The following is a 19,685-nucleotide window of genomic DNA, read 5'->3' as shown; positions in this document are numbered from 1 at the left end:
TGTCACACCAACTCTTGTTAATCCAGGGTACATCGTGAAAAATTACGCCTTGCTGCTGGAATTTGAAGAAATAAAAGAAGTCACAGAATGGACACTCACCAGGAAGGACTAGGATGGATGTATCTTACGTTATATGTTTCATTTGTGTAACTATGTATTTTTTTGTAATCTAGACCTGGAGAATAAGGTACTTTAATGTGCCGAGGACGTCACACTCTGTGAGGGGGGGGGGCTGTGTAATGGGATATTGAAATAAAACCACTGCCCACCTATTATTAGAAATACCCAATTATACTGCCCCCAATTATGCAAATTAGCTAATTAGGCCTTATTAAAACCCGGTGCACAACCCAGAAAGATTCATTCTGTGTGGGCTCTGTGTGGGCAAAAAGTTACAATTTAGAACTGTGTGGGCGCTGTGTGAGTAAAAAGTTACAATTTAGAACTGTGTGAGGAACTGTGTGTTGACCTTGGAGCTGTGTGCTGGAAAGAAGATTTAAATATATTTTTGTGCCCTTGGTTAATACTGAGGTTTCGGTATTTTTCGGTATTCCGTTATTATTCTGGTATAATTCTGGTATTACACTTCAGATATTGGTACTCTTCGATTATTGGTACTCATCTATCGCAGTTTATTTATGCCTCTTCTGTTAAGAATTTGAAATAAAAGAATGAAAGCAAATAAAGCTACCAGTTGCAATAGAAAAACATGTGTGTGAAACTTGCTTTAATCTCTAAGGTTTGTGTAAAATCTACTAGTCCACACGGTGTGTTCTGCCACACCAACGAGCCCGTGGTGGTGATAATACTAAACCAGTAGCCCGTACCAGTCTCCGGTCCCGTCACAACACCCTTGTGGTGGCATCAAACCCATATTTGGGCATTCACTGGAGATATGGTAAGAAAGACCTTCGCACACAACCACAAAGTTCTTCTGGATTTCCACCTTGCCGCTGGTGACAATGAGTAATTGGATATGTTCACTTCCCATTTCTGTAAATGAGATGGCATGTCAAATCGCCCCAGCAGAATTTATGAAGCGAGTGACATGTTTAATAATAAATATTACAAGGCCACCAACATGTCAGCCATAAGTAAGACAGTGAATGTGACCTATGTTGGATGGCCAAGTAACATTGACTTCAAGCAACCATCCAGCACAGTTAGCAGCCTGCACAACCGATTCTTTTGTTTGGCAAGGCTCACTCAGTCATTTAATGAGGCAATACAAACGATCGAATTTGGTGTTGAAATGAGCTAAATTTTTAGTTACACCTTTTTCGATGTAAAATTAATTTTCTCGGCCAAATGAAAAGCAATCATTTTCATTTTTTCTGTAAATGTCAGGAAAAATTGTAGTGCTTGATACTGTATTTTTTTTCAAATTCTAGTGTTAAACTTAGGCGTGAAATTTAGTCATTTAGTGTAAGATTTTCGATTTTGATAGGCTTAAACTCTGTCCATGAGCCTTTTTTTTTGATCAACCTTTTAGCTTTTCAAAGTAATATAGTTCGCTAATGAAGGATTTTTTCCCAACTTTCTAACGCACATCACCGTGAGCGATATATCATAGTTTTGTCAGAATTTCCGCTTTGATTTCACCATCTTTCACTGTCGGCTGAAAAAATTTCAAAATCAACACGTGAAATCTAAAGCGAGTACTAGCATTGTGGATCGATATCCCTGGGTTTAATAGGAATACCGGCATGGCTATAGTGTTGCCAGAACTTCAATATAGCAAAGAAATTCCCAGACCTATAGCGCTCCTACTGATCATGTTTAACCAGAACACCCAATTGGGGATTTAATCGCTGGTCGGGCAATTTGCTTTCAATGAAAAATTGACCTGGATAACAACAAAGGAAATATCGACTATTTCTTCTGGTTGCTCTCGAGATAAAAGTACTCACCATTACCTACTTTTACTTAGTTTGACATTTTCGGAGCTTGAATGGAAAAAGGGTAAAACAAAACGGAAATTCTGACAAAACTATAACATATAGACCCACACGATGTGCTTTACAGAGGTGGGAAATATCTTTCTTTAGCAAACTATGTTAGTTTGAGACGCTAAAACATGAATTCCGTAAAAAGCTACAGAGGCGAATTCAAGGCCTATAAAAATCAAAAATATCACACTAAAAGACACAATTTGATGCTTAATTTTAACACCAGGATTTTAAAAAAATGTATATCCAAGCACCAAGTTTTTAACTGACATTACTGAAGAAAAAAAAAAATATTGCTTTATATTTGACCGAGAAAATTAATTTCATAGCAAAAAGGTGTATCTCTGAATTGTGCTGATTTTTACATGTATCGATCGACTTTTAGCGCGACTAAGCATTTCTAAAGAATTGGTTGTCCAGGCGGCTGACTGAGCATGGGTATTACTTCCCTAAATCAAATTTGGCCTCACAGGGAGGATATTGCTTTCAAAATAAACGGGGAAAGTGATGTCACAGAAGCCAGCAGACAGTCTGAAATACAGAGGTAACCAACATGTCAGCCGTAGAATATAAGGCAATATTAAGCAAGACAGTGAATGTGACCTATGTTGGATGGCCAAGCAACATTGACTTCAAACAACCATCCAGCATGGGTATTACTTCCCTAAATCAAATTTGGCTTCCCAGGGAGGATATTGAAAGTGATGTTACAGAAGCCAGTAGACAGTCTGAAATAGAGGGGTGTTATGGAGGGTCACAAATGACATGCTTAATAATAAATTTTACAAGGCCACCAACATGTCAGCCATAGAATACTAAGCAAGACGGTGAATGTGACCTATGTTGGATGGCCAAGTAACATTGTAGAAAAGTAGACTTGGCCACTGCATACAAGAACCCAAATTGGCTGATGAATTTTGCGCATCATGTGGGACCTAAAATCCATACTGCAGAACACTCACCATGGGAAATCTTCAGCGATATTCTTCCTCGAGACGCCATTCAAGTCATTGTACGTGAAACGAACAAGTATGCAGAACAACAAATGCGTGGTAGTAATCTTGGACATTATAGTAGAGCGCACCAATGGAGGCCTGTAGATGAAGATGACATCAATGTCTTCATTGGATTAGTCTTATTCATGGGGATGGTGAAGCTTCCTGCTTACGACTTGTACTGGGCCAACAACTGGATGCTGAACTTAGGGATGAAAGGAGTCATGCCAAGAGACCGGTTTCTCGCCATCTTGTCATTTCTTCACTGCGCTGACAACGAGCAGATGCCCCAGCGAGGTCATGCGAATTATGATAGATTGTATAAAGTAAGACATGTCATGGATCTCTGTGTCAACAGTTGGCAAGAGGCATGTAGCCCTCCGAGGGAAGTAAGTTTCGATGAGACAGTGGTTGGATTCAAGGGAACCACCAGCATGAAGAATTACAATCCCCAAAAACCACACAAGTGGGGCCTAACTGTGTGGTCCATCGCTGATCCAATATCTGGCTATGTTTACTATTGGGACGTATATACCGGAAAAGCTCAACAAGTTGACCCAAGAACCCAAAACAATGATCACATGGGAACTGTACATTGGCTGACCTGGGATGCGTTAGAGAAGGCAGGAATGCTCAACAATGAACACCATGTATTCTTGATGTTTCCTTCACCAATACTCTCGCAATATATCGGAAGCTGCACCCTGGTATGCGTACAGACCGAAATCGCATCCGCATGGATATCATCAACCAGCTAACTTTAGGATACCGGAATGGAAGGTCTCTAACACCTGTTGGCCCACAGCCTGAGCTCCGGTTTTCCTTTGGGCCAGGTCTACACATGCCAGAGTTCCTGACCAAGAAGGCAGCCAATGGAACCCTCCACATGCCAAATTGTGTGGTATGTTCGAAGAGGAACAAACCAGGAGAGCCCAAGACCAGACATCAAGTATCCACACAGTGCAACACCTGTAAAGTTCCAGTGTGCCCAGTTCCATGCATGCAACGATTCCATTCAATGCCCAGAGACACCTACAAAAGTGCATAGTAACTATTCAGTTTGTTTGCGAGGTACTTGTCTCACAGATGGCGCAGAGGTTGTTTTCATGGCAACATATGTCAATGGTACTACAGAACCACATATAATTACAGATGGAACACACATGGGGACAGAATTTCTTGATGTGAAGCAGCAGGGTGTCTCGCAACTCTCTTGCTGTACATGGTAGGTAAACTGTTGTATGTACATGCATATATGCTGCTTTAAAAACTTGTCTCGCAGATGGTGCAGAGGTTGTTTTTATGGCAACATACGTCAATGGTACAGAACCACGTATAATTACAGGTGGTGCACACATGGGGACATAACTTCTTGATGTGAAGCAGCCGGGTGTCTCGCAACTCTTCTTGCTGTTTGTACCACATTGACATTTGTGAGGGACACTAACTCTACGTTGCACACATTGTCCAATCCAAGCAGGTCAATCTTCATATATAGACTACCCGAGAAATGCAGGCATTACACAATCATGGCTTGAAGGAGGGATAGAATCTGAGGGTTTACACGGTGTGATGGAAGTCGTTCTGAAGAGTATAATTGCCAGTCTGGTTAGGGTGTCGATGTTGTTGGTTTGTTCTAGTGTCATCTTCGCCTGCTTTTTTCCTCATTTCAGACTGTGCTAGAAGAATTAAAGAGGCCATGGTGGAGATTAGACACTGGCAGGACAAGACAGATGATAATCTAGAGTACATGGGGCAAGGTAAGCTAATATATTATGGTATTAAATATTAAATGATTACAAGGGCAATTGCATGTTCACTGAAATCACAATTTAGAATAATAAAGAGACTGATTCAAAAGGCAGCAGCACATAATGTAAGTTTTGAAGAAAGGGGACAGAAGAACAAAGACATCAAAATATGAAGATGACCCTGTCTTCAATCACATTGGAGCAAACCTATGAGTGTTCACAAACTGGATTACAATCATCATAGGTCTGCATTGAAGAAAACTAAGTGATTACAGGAGCACAGGAATAAGCTGAATACTTAAATAATAAGCAGGCTTACTACACAGCGAGGACAATCTTAGATGAACAGTCAACATTTAAATTGAAATTCATGTAGAACATATGTTTCATACTAAACAAAACAAGTTTTGACACAAGTCTTTGCTTTAATATGCTTCGGGTAAAGACACCCAAGGACAACAGGCACTGGCTGCAAATGATGGAATGCGAGTTTGGTGAACGCTTCATGCTTCAGATAAAGACACCCAAGGACTACAGGCACTGGTTGCATATGATGGAATGCGAGTTTGGTGAACGCTTCGTGCTTCAGATAAAAACACCAAAGGACTACAGGCACTGGCTGCAAATGATGGAATGCGAGTTTGGAGAATGCTTCATGCTTCAGATAAAGACACCCAAGGACTACAGGCACTGGTTGCAAATGATGGAGTGTGAGTTTGGTGAACGCTTTGTGAAGCTTTTCAGAGGCCCTTGGTGCATTACAAATAAGAAGCTACAAAAAAGCTGAAACACCTAATCTCATCGTAATTAACAAGATGGCGAAAGTCACACCATCATTGTCAATACAAATACCCATTGATCTAAATAAAGATTCTTTAATTTCAATTTCAGCAGCACCCATTCAAGGAGCCGCTTCATCACAAGAGCAAGTTGCCGCCAGCAGACTGCATTTTGATATTTTTATGTGCAATGAAGGTAATAAACTAAACTAAACTCATGGTAAGTGACATATTGTGTAAATAATATCACTCAAGACTATACAAGAATCGTCCTGAGTGACCACAGGATTCAAATGTGTAGTTGCATAAATCCATCTTGTAGGTATGTAGGGTAAAGTGAAAACAATCATTAATTCAAAACACTCATTAATTCAAAAATGTCATTTAATTTCAATTTCAACAGCACTTTAATTATTGAAGGAACACGCTCCAACAGTTACCAAGGTGTCACCAACACACTTAAGCACAGAAGGGTGTGCTGAATGAACATTTGGAGCAAAGGAATGACAAGCAGCGGGACACCGAAGACCGCCAGCATGGTGCAAGAAGTCATGCTAAAAACAGGAATGACAAGAAACAAATTCAGGTTAGTGCAACACCTGGTGCGGGATACAGCACCAAAGATGAACTGCTCAAACATGGCATGGGTTTTCTTGACAACACCCAATGTTTTTTACTATATAGTTCACAGCCTTATTTCAAAACATGATATATTACTGGGGTTTCCAGAGCCACATCCCAGAAGACTACCACCAGTGACTGCTCCAGGAAGCTTTGGCTTTGGCTCCACGACTCCCAATTTAAAGTAAACTAGTTACAGTAAATTGTCGGAAATTTGGCTTGCCTAAATTGACTTCCTGGGAAAGAAACATGCACCCAAGAAACATGCACCCACCATAGGTAAATTTCTTCTGATTATATTGATTTTTTAAAAATATTTTCAATAAACCTTCTGGATCCAGATCTTCCCTTTAAGAAGATGAGAGACAGAAAGCATTCCAAACAAGATGAGAGATAGAAAGCATTCCAAACAAGATGAGAGACAGAAAGCATTCCAAACAAGATGAGAGACAGAAAGCATTCCAAACAAGATGAGAGACAGAAAGCATTCCAAACAAGATGAGAGACAGAAAGCATTCCAAACAAGATGAGAGACAGAAAGCATTCCAAACAAGATGAGAGACAGAAAGCATTCCAAACAAGATGAGAGACAGAAAGCATTCCAAACAAGATGAGAGACAGAAAGCATTCCAAACAAGATGAGAGACAGAAAGCATTCCAAACAAGATGAGAGACAGAAAGCATTCCAAACAAGATGAGAGACAGAAAGCATTCCAAACAAGATGAGAGACAGAAAGCATTCCAAACAAGATGAGAGACAGAAAGCATTCCAAACAAGATGAGAGACAGAAAGCATTCCAAACAAGATGAGAGACAGAAAGCATTCCAAACAAGATGAGAGACAGAAAGCATTCCAAACAAGATGAGAGACAGAAAGCATTCCAAACAAGATGAGAGACAGAAAGCATTCCAAACAAGATGAGAGACAGAAAGCATTCCAAACAAGATGAGAGACAGAAAGCATTCCAAACAAGATGAGAGACAGAAAGCATTCCAAACAAGATGAGAGACAGAAAGCATTCCAAACAAGATGAGAGACAGAAAGCATTCCAAACAAGATGAGAGACAGAAAGCATTCCAAACAAGATGAGAGACAGAAAGCATTCCAAACAAGATGAGAGACAGAAAGCATTCCAAACAAGATGAGAGACAGAAAGCATTCCAAACAAGATGAGAGACAGAAAGCATTCCAAACAAACCAGAAATTATAATTATCTCTGACGATGAAGACCTTCCCGCAGTCATACCAAAAGATGACCCTCGTAATGGGGATGATAATGAGGCAGAACCTGCGTCTGTGCCCAATAAGTATGCCCAAGCATTATTTTTTCATCAAAAAACCCTCGATTGGTATAAAAAAATAACAATGGGGCTAGGTATATCAATGGCCATGCATATCAGAGATGATCTGCTCAATCATGGCATGGGTTTTCTTGATAACAGCCAATGTTTTTTACATGGCAAGTACAATATAGTTCCTGGCCTTATTACAAACCATGATAATTATATCATTGGGGTTTCCATATGGAGGGCGAAAATTCACCACACAAATTCATTTGATACAATTGATTGCTATATAAGTAGGTAAATTGAAAAACCTGGGAAATGTAACATGGAAACAGTATCTGAATAATTCAAAAATGTTATTTAATTTCAATTTCAGCAGCACCCATTGGTCAATCACCAGACCAATTGCAAGTTGCCGCCAGCAGAACTCATGGTAAGTGAAATATTGTGTAAATAATATCACTAAGATTACTCAAGACTCATCCTGACCACAGGATTCATACGTGTAGTTGCATAAATCCATCTTGTAGGTATGTAGGGTAAAGTGAAACAAACCTGTGATGTTTCATAGTACAGTGGAAACTCATTATAACAAAGTTGTCAGGGACAGAGAAATTACTTCTTTATATCCAAATTTCGTTATATCAGGGTTGCAAAAACAATAAATAACAAAAGAATTACATTTAAAATAGACTTGGTGATTTATTAAAGCATTATTTACAATATTGTTTCATGCAACGCCGACCAACCGATCTACACTCGTCAGAATTATGCTTATCACTGGAAACTGATTATGATGCAAATGCTCACGCCCATTGCGAAGTGGCGACGGTGGCGCTTGATTCTTCGATCTTAAAGCAGCGAACTAGATGCTGGAGAAATCATTAGACAGTTTAATTGGCATACATTTACAGTCAAAAAATTACATAACATTATAAGCAATTCAAGTTCATGAAGGCAGTCAATACTTGATATATTGATCAGTTGTAGTTGATCAAGAGATGCTTCTTCCTGTGTCTACAAGTGTTTATTAGCTCATTCCTTTTGTTAAGTGAAGAGGATGAGGCTTAAATATGATGAATATTTTCATCTAAACAAAGTCTGCATAGTTTGTTGGTAGTTGAATACACCTTAATTGCCCGACTGATTAATTTCCATTCAGTTGAATAAGGTATTTTCTTATCCTTTAATTTCCAAATGTAAAGGATCAATGTTGTTGAATGCCTTTTGTCACTGTTATTAAAATTAATCTTGTGGCAATTAATAAGCGTGTCTTGAGCAGAGTTAGAGTTAAATATATGTTTCATGATGTGAATTGTCAAGTCTTACCGTGAACAAAAGTAAATTATAGCTGGAAGCTAAACAATTGCCTTGGAGGGACAGTCAAGTTTCACTTTACAACTACAAGTTTTTCATCTGGTTCCTTGGGTTCTGCCTTCAAAATTGAATCTGTTGTGTGAAGTTATAATTTGTTTCACGTTAAGTCATGCAACAATAACTAAGTTTGACAGTATTTCTGTTTAAGAGTTTATGCCAATTTGTGTCAATGAAACATCTGTTCAGCAAGTTGAAGCGTGAGCATTTCCATCATAATCAGTTTCCAGTGATAAGCATAATTCTGACGAATGTAGGTCGGCTTCGCTGGCTTGCATGAAACAATATTGTAAATAATGCTTTAATAAATCACCAAGTCTATTTTAAATGTATTCCAGCTCCCTTCTTGGTTGAGCACTTTACTGTGGATGATTTACCTTACTTGGATTTATTTAACAAAAGAATTATGTATCTTGGTTCTGTAAAAATACGTCTTTATAACAGGGTTTTTCTTGTATCAGAGTTCGTTATAATGACGTTTTACTGTAACAATATCTCATTAATTCAAAAATGTTATTAATTTCAATTTCAGCAGCACCCATTCATGGTCAATCACCAGACCAAGCTGCCGCCACCATACCTCATGGTATAAAGTGACATATTGTGTAAATAATATCACTCAAGACTTCTCAAGAATCGTCCTGACCAAAGGATTCATGCATGTAGTTGCATAAATCCATCTTGTAGCTAAGTGAAATTAGTGTCAATCTATAACTCAAAAATTATCCTGACCACAGGATTCATGTATGCAGTTGCATAAATCTGTCGGGTAATGTATGTAGGGTAAAGTGAAAACAAACCTGGGATGTTTCATGGTAACAATATCTCATTAATTCAAAAATGTTATTTAATTTCAATTTCAGCAGCACCCATTGGTCAATCACCAGACCAAGTAGCCGCCAGCAGAACTCATGGTAAGTGAAATATTGTGTAAATAATATCACTCAGATTACTCAAGACTCATCCTGACCACAGGATTCATACGTGTAGTTGCATAAATCCATCTTGTACTGTAGGTATGTAGGGTAAAGTGAAACAAACCTGTGATGTTTCATAGTAACAATATCTCATTAATTCAAAAATGTTATTTAATTTCAATTTCAGCAGCACCCATTGGTCAATCACCAGACCAAGCTGCCGCCACCATACCTCGTGGTAAGTGAAATATTGTATAAATAATATCACTCAAGACTATACAAGAATCGTCCTGAGCGACCACAGGATTCAAATGTGTAGTTGCATAAATCCATCTTGTAGGTATGTAGGGTAAAGTGAAAACAATCATTAATTCAAAAATGTCATTTAATTTCAATTTCAACAGCACTTATTGAAGGAACACGCTCCAACAGTAAGCAAGGTGTCAACAACACATTGAGGCATAGAAGGATGTGCTGAATGAATATTGGAGCAAAGAAATGACGAGCAGCGGGACACCGAAGACCGCCAGCATAGTGCAAGAAGTCCTGATCAAATCAGGAATGACAAAGAAACAAATTCAGGTTAGTGCAGCACCCGGTGTAGGATACACATTATTACTGATATAATTATCAGGGGTTCTCAATAATGAAACTATGAGGAAGACGATTCAAAGAATTAAACTACAAGTACATCATAGACAGTGCATCATCCCCCCCAGGCATCATCCACCTCAATGAAATTTCTGGAGGCGTGGCCACTATGTTGTAACTGTTATACTGCACCAAACTCACTGGACAATAAATGCCATGTGAAGACTGAATGTTCTACATTCATAATTACAGGCATCAACACTTCAGCACTACCTCCTGAGCATTACCAAATTTCTTGAATTTGTACACTCATTTTCTAAGCGATTGTACAGGGAGATAGGAGGTGGTGCAAAGAAGTTAAGCTACACCGATACAAAACATGCATGTCACCAACAAATTCATGTGCTTTGCAGAGATGCTAATGCTAAGCAGAAAAACAAAGGCATCATAAGGGAACTGATGATTATACCAGAGGATGAGTGTAAATATAGAGAAACTGTTAAACTAAAACTCGATCGTAGACAGCGCATCAGCAACCATGATGACTTTCTTTTATAATGAACATGAAGAGATTAATTATTGGTTCCAATTTAAATATGGCTACTGATAAGTTTACGTGTGAAATTAAAGGAACTTATGTGTTCATGTTCATTATTCAGCAATCAAGATCCACATAATCAACTTGTGAACGCTGTAAAAGCTGTATGTCTACTGAATCACACTACCACATTGTAATTTATAAAATACTTGCTGGGAAAGGCTTATTGCATCATATTCACACCAGCTGGAAATCAGTTTTTTTTTTCAATTCTAAACAGCAATATACCAACCTCAGAGACTATGTCCACTGAACAAAGCCCACAGGTGGTTTGACAGCAGCAGCAATTATACAACAAAAAAGAGAGATGAAGTTTGAAGAAAGACAACCATACCAGAAATTCATAGCTCTTGTTCATGATGAGATGCAAATTTGATCAGACTTGGTATACCAAAAGTCAACAGGCCACCTGGTCGGCTTTACAGACTTAGGTGACTTCAACAATCAACCCCGGAACATAGCGAGCACACTCAAGAAAGAAACAAAGCCAGAAGCAGCCATAGCCAGTCAAATGTTTGTGCTGATGGTGCGTGGACTATTTTGGAATTTCACATTTCCTGTTGCTCATTTTCCAACAAGCAGCACAACAAAACGAAGAGGGCCCAAGGTTAAACATAAATGGAGGTAAGTGTGGATTATTTTGGAATTTCACATTTCCTGTTGCTCATTTTCCAACAAGCAGCACAACAAAACGAAGAGGGCCCAAGGTTAAACATAAATGGAGGTAAGTGTGGACTATTTTGGAATTTCACATTTCCTGTTGCTCATTTTCCAACAAGCAGCACAACAAAACGAAGAGGGCCCAAGGTTAAACATAAATGGAGGTAAGTGTGGATTATTTTGGAACTTCACATTTCCTGTTGGTCATTTTCAACAAGCAGCACAACAAAAGCGAAGAGGGCCCAAGGTTAAACATAAATGGAGGTAAGTGTGGATTATTTTGGAACTTCACATTTCCTGTTGCTCATTTTCCAACAAGCAGCACAACAAAACGAAGAGGGCCCAAGGTTAAACATAAATGGAGGTAAGTGTGGACTATTTTGGAATTTCACATTTCCTGTTGCTCATTTTCCAACAAGCAGCACAACAAAACGAAGAGGGCCCAAGGTTAAACATAAATGGAGGTAAGTGTGGATTATTTTGGAACTTCACATTTCCTGTTGCTCATTTTCCAACAAGCAGCACAACAAAACGAAGAGGGCCCAAGGTTAAACATAAATGGAGGTAAGTGTGGATTATTTTGGAACTTCACATTTCCTGTTGCTCATTTTCCAACAAGCAGCACAACAAAACGAAGAGGGCCCAAGGTTAAACATAAATGGAGGTAAGTGTGGATTATTTTGAAACTTCACATTTCCTGTTGCTCATTTTCCAACAAGCAGCACAACAAAACGAAGAGGGCCCAAGGTTAAACATAAATGGAGGTAAGTGTGGATTATTTTGAAACTTCACATTTCCTGTTGCTCATTTTCCAACAAGCAGCACAACAAAACGAAGAGGGCCCAAGGTTAAACATAAATGGAGGTAAGTGTGGATTATTTTGAAACTTCACATTTCCTGTTGCTCATTTTCCAACAAGCAGAACAACAAAACGAAGAGGGCCCAAGGTTAAACATAAATGGAGGTAAGTGTGGATTATTTTGGAACTTCACATTTCCTGTTGCTCATTTTCCAACAAGCAGCACAACTGCAGATGGAAAATTTTTCAATTTGTTGGGAGGCAATTGAGGCACTCGAAATGGCTAGCATCAAGGTGGTAGCGATAACATCTGATGGGGCAGGGACTAACAGAAAGACTAGTTTTGCATTTCCATTGCCCAGATCAAAAGTCTGCACTCTCTGTTTTCAAGACATCAATTGATAACACAAATGTTCTGTCGTCGTGGTCCTATGGGTCATGACTGACCCTTTGTGACCCTGTTGATGATGGTATTCCAGCAGCTTCTGTCTTGAGCCAGACGGTGGGCTGCGACGAGAAAAGGCCTGTTAATTGTTTAATTCCATCAGTCCATCTAAGCTTCTGTCTACCTCTTCTCGACTGCCTTCTATGTGACCTTGCATAATTATCTTCTCAATGCTGTCACCATCTCTTCTAGAAATGTGGCCAAAATACGCCAGTTTAAAACGATCTATTTTCTGGGACACGGAAGCATGGTCTCCAATTTGGTTTCTTACAAATTCGTTGGTCTTATGTTCTTTCCAAGATATTCTCAGCATCTTCCGCCAGCACCACATTTCAAACGCCATGATCTTTTTCTTATCTGTCATTCCAACCGCCCACGTTTCACAGCCATACAAGGCAATCGGAAAACCAGAGCATCCATAATATGAATCTTGGTAGCTTTAGAAATACCTCTGTCTTTCCATAGATCTGTCAACGCAATTGCCGATGATCTTGCCATGGCTAGGCGTCTTCTGATTTCCTGGGAACGGCCCCTGCATTGTCTATTAGTGATCCCAGAAAGTTGAAAGTGTCAACTTGTTCCACATCTTCTCCATTCACCTTCACTTGCTGATTTGTATCTCCTCCACAGATCATTATCTTTGTTTTCTTGACATTGAGATGCAGCCCAAATTCCTCACTATTTGCTTTTACTCTGTCTATAAGGTCCTGAAGCTCATCTGATGACTTTGCAATAAGGGTGGTGTCGTCAGCGTATCTGAGGTTGTTAATCTTTAGTCCTCCGACTGACACCTGACCTGTAACACCAACAAATGCTCTCCTCATGATGTACTCTGCATATATGTTGAAAAGGCGGTGACAGAATGCATCCTTGACGAACGCCTTGGCCAATAGTGAACCACTCACTGTCTCCACTCTCTGTTCTAACGGTGGCTTCTTGGTTGTGATATAATGAGCAAATCAGGTCAGTCACATGCTCGGAGAACCCCATTTCTTTCATTATTCTCCACAGCTGCCTATGCACTTTTTACAATCAAATGCCTTTGAGTAGTCAATGAAGCAAAGGTATAATGGTTGCTGGAATTCCCTATTTTTCTCCATTAAATTCCTCAAATTGCCAATTTGGTTTCTTGTCCCTCTACCCATTCTCAAGCCCGCCTGCTCTGGTGGTAATTCATTCTCAAGATGATTTCTAATTCTCTCAGCAATGATATGGAGGAGGACTTTACTAGCATGTGAAATTAAGGCGATGGTGCGGTTGTTAGCACATTCCCTTGTGTCTCCCTTCTTTGGTAAAGGTAGGAATACAGCCTTTTTCCAGTCCTCTGGCCATTCTTTACTGTGCCAAATCTTGTTACATAGTCTGTGAATTATTGCAACACCTTCCCCTTCACTCTCTTTCAACAGTTCTGCCTGGATGTTGTCAATTCCTGGTGATTTACCATTCTTGAGCCTCTTCATTGCTTGGTTAACCTCACTCAACAGGATCTCTGGTTCACTGTCAGTGTCTTCGCTTTCAACCCCATCTTCCTCCTCTGCATTGTCTTCTTGAGATGCATATAATTTTTCACAGTATTGTTTCCATCTTGATTTAATTTCTTCAACCTCCGTTAGGATGGTTCCATTTTCATCCTTCAGTCGTTGAGTCTTGGAACAGGTTTGGAAGTCAGTGCTTTGATATTTTTATACATATCTTTGGTGTTGCCTGATACACTATCCTTTTCCACTTCAGCACATTTCTTGGTGATGAAAGAAGTTTTATCTCTTCTGATTTGTTGCTGGATTTTCCTGTTCAACTCACGATACTCTCCACGTTGATCTTTGTTCTTCAAACCATTTGCTTTAACCTTTCTTCTTTGATCAGCCAATTTGAAGACCTCTTCTGTGAGCCAGGGTTTTTCTTGCTCTTACATCTGGGAAGAGTCCCTTGAGCTGTTTCTGTCACTGCTTTCTTGATGTTTTGCCACAGTTCTTCTGGAGTAGATTCTTCGAGTCAGTCTCCATTAGACTCTGGAACTGGTTCTTAACTTCCACTCTGTATTGGTCATTGATCTTGCTTACATCAAATCTGGCTGGTTTTCGCTGTCGCTTGATCCTCCTTAGTTTCATTTTCATGGTAGATATCAGAAGTTGGTGATCAGATCCACAGTCCGCTCCTGGGAGGGTCTTCGCAGATATGAAACTAGATTTCCATCTTCTTTGTACCAAGATGTAATCAATCTGATTTCTGGTGCTTTGATCTGGTGATGACCAGGTATATAGTCGTCTTGGGTGTTGTTTGAAGTAGGTGTTGATGATTGCAAATTTATTCTCTTGGCAAAAGTCAACAAGCATCTCTCCCTCTCATTTTGTTCTCCTAAGCCATTACTGCCCATCACATATTTATTGGTACTCCTTGCTCCAACTTTAGCATTGAAGTCACCTGTGACGACAAGAATGTCTCTCTTGTGAATGCTGTCTATGGCCTGTTGTAGCTGGTCATAGAATTGTTGGATTTCTTCATCACTTGATGCAGAGGTGGGTGCGTATGCCTGGATTACTGACATATTCATTGGTTTGCCTTGGATACGAATGGTAATGATTCTTTCATTTATCGGGTTATAACCTAGAACACATTTGGCGACTTCTTCATTGACTACAAAAGCAACTCCATGCTCTCTTTTACTTTCTGTACCAGAATAGTAAACAACGTGTTTACTTAGTGTGGTGAAATGTCCTTTTCCTGTCCATCTCATCTCTGAAATTCCTGTTAGGTGCACATCATTTCTCTCTAATTCATTTGTTAGAATGTCTAGCTTTCCCAGATTCATCGTCCTGACATTCCAAGTCGCAATCTTCAATGTTGATTTCCAGAGGTTACGTCTGGCATTCTCCTTGGGATTATCAGCTTTCACGCCTCCTTGCGGCTTTAACGTGACAGCGTCATTGATGCCCAGGCAGATGCCATCTGTTCTCTCTCTTCCCAGTAGCTTTTGAGACACCTTCAGGCCTGGGGGTCTCACTATCCAGTGTCATATCTCTCTTTCGTTAGTTGTACTCATCATCATAGGTTTACTTGGCAATTAGTCGGTGGTGGTTTGCCGTTGCCTTCCACCATTGCGCAGTAGAAAGGAGACCATTCCCTAGACTCCAGCTAGTAGCTCTCCAATCTCTAGAAAAACCTGCCAGTAAGACCAGTCATTGACTTCATCTTCTGCCTAGTATCTCCTACTGAAATCTGCTGCTGCCCAGATCCAGTTGTGGATGCCGTTGGCTATTCCCAAGAAAAGCTCATTTGGCTCTAGCTGACATTTCCTTCATCAGGGTCCCACTACCCCACTCAAGCTGCCTGAGTTGGCGGGATTGTTTACCACCGCCCGGGGCTCAGTGGTGGCAAGATGTTATTTGCATCCCAAGATGTTAAAAACAACCTACTTATACTCTATGATTGGGAGAAAGAAAGAAAGAAAGATGAAAGAGATAGACACAATACCAGTTAGCATCCACACTGCCTGCTCCTGTAGACAGTATAACTGAACACGGTGTACAGGGGATGGCACATAAGAAGGTGCCCATGTGGCGCTTCGCCTTCACCATCAAACTGGGGATCTGTATCCTGTACCCCAGAATGATATTACAGTCGGTAATCGCCCCTGGGATTCGGGCGCTCTACCCTATACTAAGGACAAAACCCATTGTCCTAGACAAAACCTGATGTTAAACATCCTACCAAGCCAACTAGTTTGACTCACCTATCCTTGCTAACTGGATAAAAAAAAAAAAAAAATTATAGCAAGAAAAGATTATAGAAAGAGTGAAAGGTGAAAGGTAGAGATGAGTAGGTTGGGAGCACCCCACATAGATGAATCTATGAGGGAAAAATCCAGCTTTTGTACCTAATGGTACAGGTGCTGGCAAAGGGTTATTTTCAGCTCCTCGGCACTGGGACATTTGAACAAAAAGAGATCAATATTGGTTCCAATTTCAATATGGCTACTGATAAGTTTACGTGTGAAATTACAGGAACCTATGTGTTCACCATATCTACTGTTATATCTGAATGTAATCACACTACCAACTTGTTTGGGAAGGCTTGTGGCTTAGTCACACCAGCCATGTTCTAACATTTGAACATGAAGAGATCAATATTAGTTCCAATTTCAATATGGCTACTGATAAGTTTACATGTGAAATTACAGGAACCTATGTGTTCACCATATTATTGAACATGTTGAAGATATCAACAGGGAGAAAAGGCAAAAGTACATAGTTTAAGTAGAATCGTCACAAGGAATAAATAGACTTTCTGCCTCAAAATAGATCACGTGTTACCGTGGGTCGAGGACGAATGATAAACATGGCGTGCGGTTCAAATACAGAATAATTACACTAGCTGGCTCGATTTTCTACAAGAATTGAACTCAAGATAGACTATAAAATAGACTATTTCAGTAGAAAATGGAATATCTCAACTGCAGGCACTCTGAGGAAAAACAATGCGAGTAAAAATATCAGTGACTACTGAATGTAATCACACTACCAACATATTTGAGAAGGCTTCTTGTGTCATAGTCACACCAGCCATGTTCTAACATTTGAAAATGAAGAGATCAATATTGGTTCCAATTTCAATATGGCTACTGATAAGTTTACATGTGAAATTACAAGAACATATGTGTTCACGTTCATTATTCAGCAATCAAGATCCAAACATTCAACTTGTGAAAGGCAATGCTGTAAAAGCAGTATACTGTCTACTGAGTCACACTACCACATTGTAATTACTTGTTGGGAAAGGCTTATTGCATCATATAACACCAGCTGGAAATCATTTTTTCAATTCTAAATGGCAAAGCATCCGCACTAGCTTCGCATTTCCAATGCTCAGATCAAAAGTCTACATTTTTTGTTTTCAAGACATCAATTGATAACCCAAATGTTCTCACATTTGAGCATGAAGAGATCAATATTGGTTCCAATTTCAATATTGTTACTGATAAGTTTACATGCCAAATTGCAGGCACCTATGTTTTCATGTTCACCATATTCGGCACTAGTATATCTACTGTTACATCTGAATGTAATCACACTACCAACTTGTTTGGGAAGGCTTATTGTGTTATAGTCACACCAGCGATGTTGTAACATTTGAACATGAAGAGATCAATATTGGTTCCAATTTCAATATGGCTACTGATAAGTTTACATGCCAAATTGCAGGCATCTATGTTTTCATGTTCACCATATCCAGCACTAGTATATCTACTGTTATATCTGAATGTAATCACACTACCAACTTGTTTGGGAAGGCTTATTGTGTCATAGTCACACCAGAAGGAAATAATTTTTCCAAGTCTAAACAATACACAGGTCTGCATACCTGTGTCTTCAAGACATCAACTGGTAACCCTAACAATGTTCTAACATTTGAACAAGAAGAGATCAATACTGTAAAACCAGAAATATTCGCGGGTTTAAAATTTCGCGAGTTACCGATATAAGCCATATTCGCGGCATGAAAATTTCGCGATTGTCAAGTTCAAGCTATTTGTACTGCATGTTGCCTTTAACAAATTTAAGCTTACTTCAGACATGTTTGGATAAATTCTGTTGTAAACGCTGACCCGGCATCTCAAAATTCCACTGGGATCTATTATAGTAGTATTCCATGGGGCAGCAGTCAAAGTGGTATCACCTGCATGAACAACAATTTTAAAAAAAAATTTCCCAATCGCAAAATTTGCCTCGTGAGATCACCGGAACAGGTGCAGGCTGGCAGCCATCTTGGTTTAAGCCATTAAATTAACATTTTCTGAAAGTAAATAACTATCACATCGGTATGGTAGTGGTCAAAAAAAATATCAATTAACCTGTGTCTGTAAAATGTTTTAATATTATTTACTAAACATCCTTACATCATGTTTACTTTATTTGTTTACCACCATATCTACTGTTTTGTTGTTTCTAATTAGCATAATTATGAATGAAAAGTTTTGGCATTTTCCATTCATCTTACGGGGGTGGTGGCTGATGGGGATATAGTTTTTGCTAAAACTCAACAAAATGGATTTAACAATATGATTAAATACTTCATTTATCGGGTTTCTGTATGCCTATATACTGATCTTCTAAAGCTGAATACTTTATGCAAATTTGTGATGAAAAATAAAAACTTATGTATTCAACATTTGAACCCCTACACACAGACGCAGTGGTGTAGGTACAAAATGGCCGATGTGGATCGAGGTGACACACGTCACACGGTCGTGGTCGGAACATCTCGACATGCAACTGATGGGATGGGGTGTTATTTTTTTTTTATCAAACTGATGAACTTCAACATTTATTTTCAAAGAAAACAAAGGTATTATAATATTATAGAACTGATCTTCTAGCTTTAGTTTTTACAAAGGTAAGCTTACTGCACTGGTGTTTTAAAGAGGCATGAACAACTTTTATGATTGATTGTACTTTTCACCGGGACTTTTCACTGTGTTGAGCAAAATATTTGCGGCATAAAATTTTCGCGACTCAACATCATTCGCGAAATTAAAATGCACGCAAACATTTCTGGTTTTACAGTATTGGATCCAATTTCAATATGGCTACCGGGTACCGATATGTTTACAAGACACTTCCAAATTGGTTGGGTAAGGCTACTTTTGTAGCAGTGGGACAAGATGGAAATCCTTCAATCACTTCCCGAACTTGTAATCATAACAATATTCTCACATTTCAACACAAAGACAAATATTGGTTTAGATTTCAGTATGCTACTAATAAGTTTACATGTGAATTCCCAGGAACCTATGTGTTCACATTCACCATATTCAGCACTAACAACAATCATGATCCACATATTCAACTTGTAAAAGACAATGCTGCGATATATCTACTGTTACATCTGAATGTAATCACACTACCAAATTATTTGGGCAAGG

At 39.2% G+C, this 19,685-nt stretch overlaps 2 protein-coding genes across 2 annotated transcripts; one reads left to right on the top strand and one right to left on the bottom strand.

Moving 5' to 3' along the window:
* The first annotated feature begins 2,859 nt into the window (after positions 1-2,859).
* LOC140163778 (piggyBac transposable element-derived protein 4-like) lies at positions 2,860-3,702 on the top strand. The gene has a single exon (XM_072187094.1). The coding sequence runs from the start codon at positions 2,860-2,862 to the stop codon at positions 3,700-3,702; it is 843 nt and encodes a 280-aa protein (XP_072043195.1).
* An 11,186-nt stretch (positions 3,703-14,888) lies between these two features.
* On the bottom strand, positions 14,889-17,329 carry LOC140163777 (craniofacial development protein 2-like). The gene is made up of 3 exons (XM_072187093.1): positions 17,285-17,329; positions 16,497-16,509; positions 14,889-15,766 (listed from the first exon to the last, which is right to left on the bottom strand). The coding sequence occupies exons 1-3, from the start codon at positions 17,327-17,329 to the stop codon at positions 14,889-14,891; spliced, it is 936 nt and encodes a 311-aa protein (XP_072043194.1).
* Positions 17,330-19,685: the final 2,356 nt, after the last annotated feature.

The sequence above is a fragment of the Amphiura filiformis genome, chromosome 11, assembly GCF_039555335.1.
Source record: "Amphiura filiformis chromosome 11, Afil_fr2py, whole genome shotgun sequence".
Lineage (NCBI taxonomy): Eukaryota > Metazoa > Echinodermata > Ophiuroidea > Amphilepidida > Amphiuridae > Amphiura > Amphiura filiformis.
Note: the sequence above shows the minus strand (reverse complement) of the source record. Positions and strands in the feature narration are given on the sequence as shown.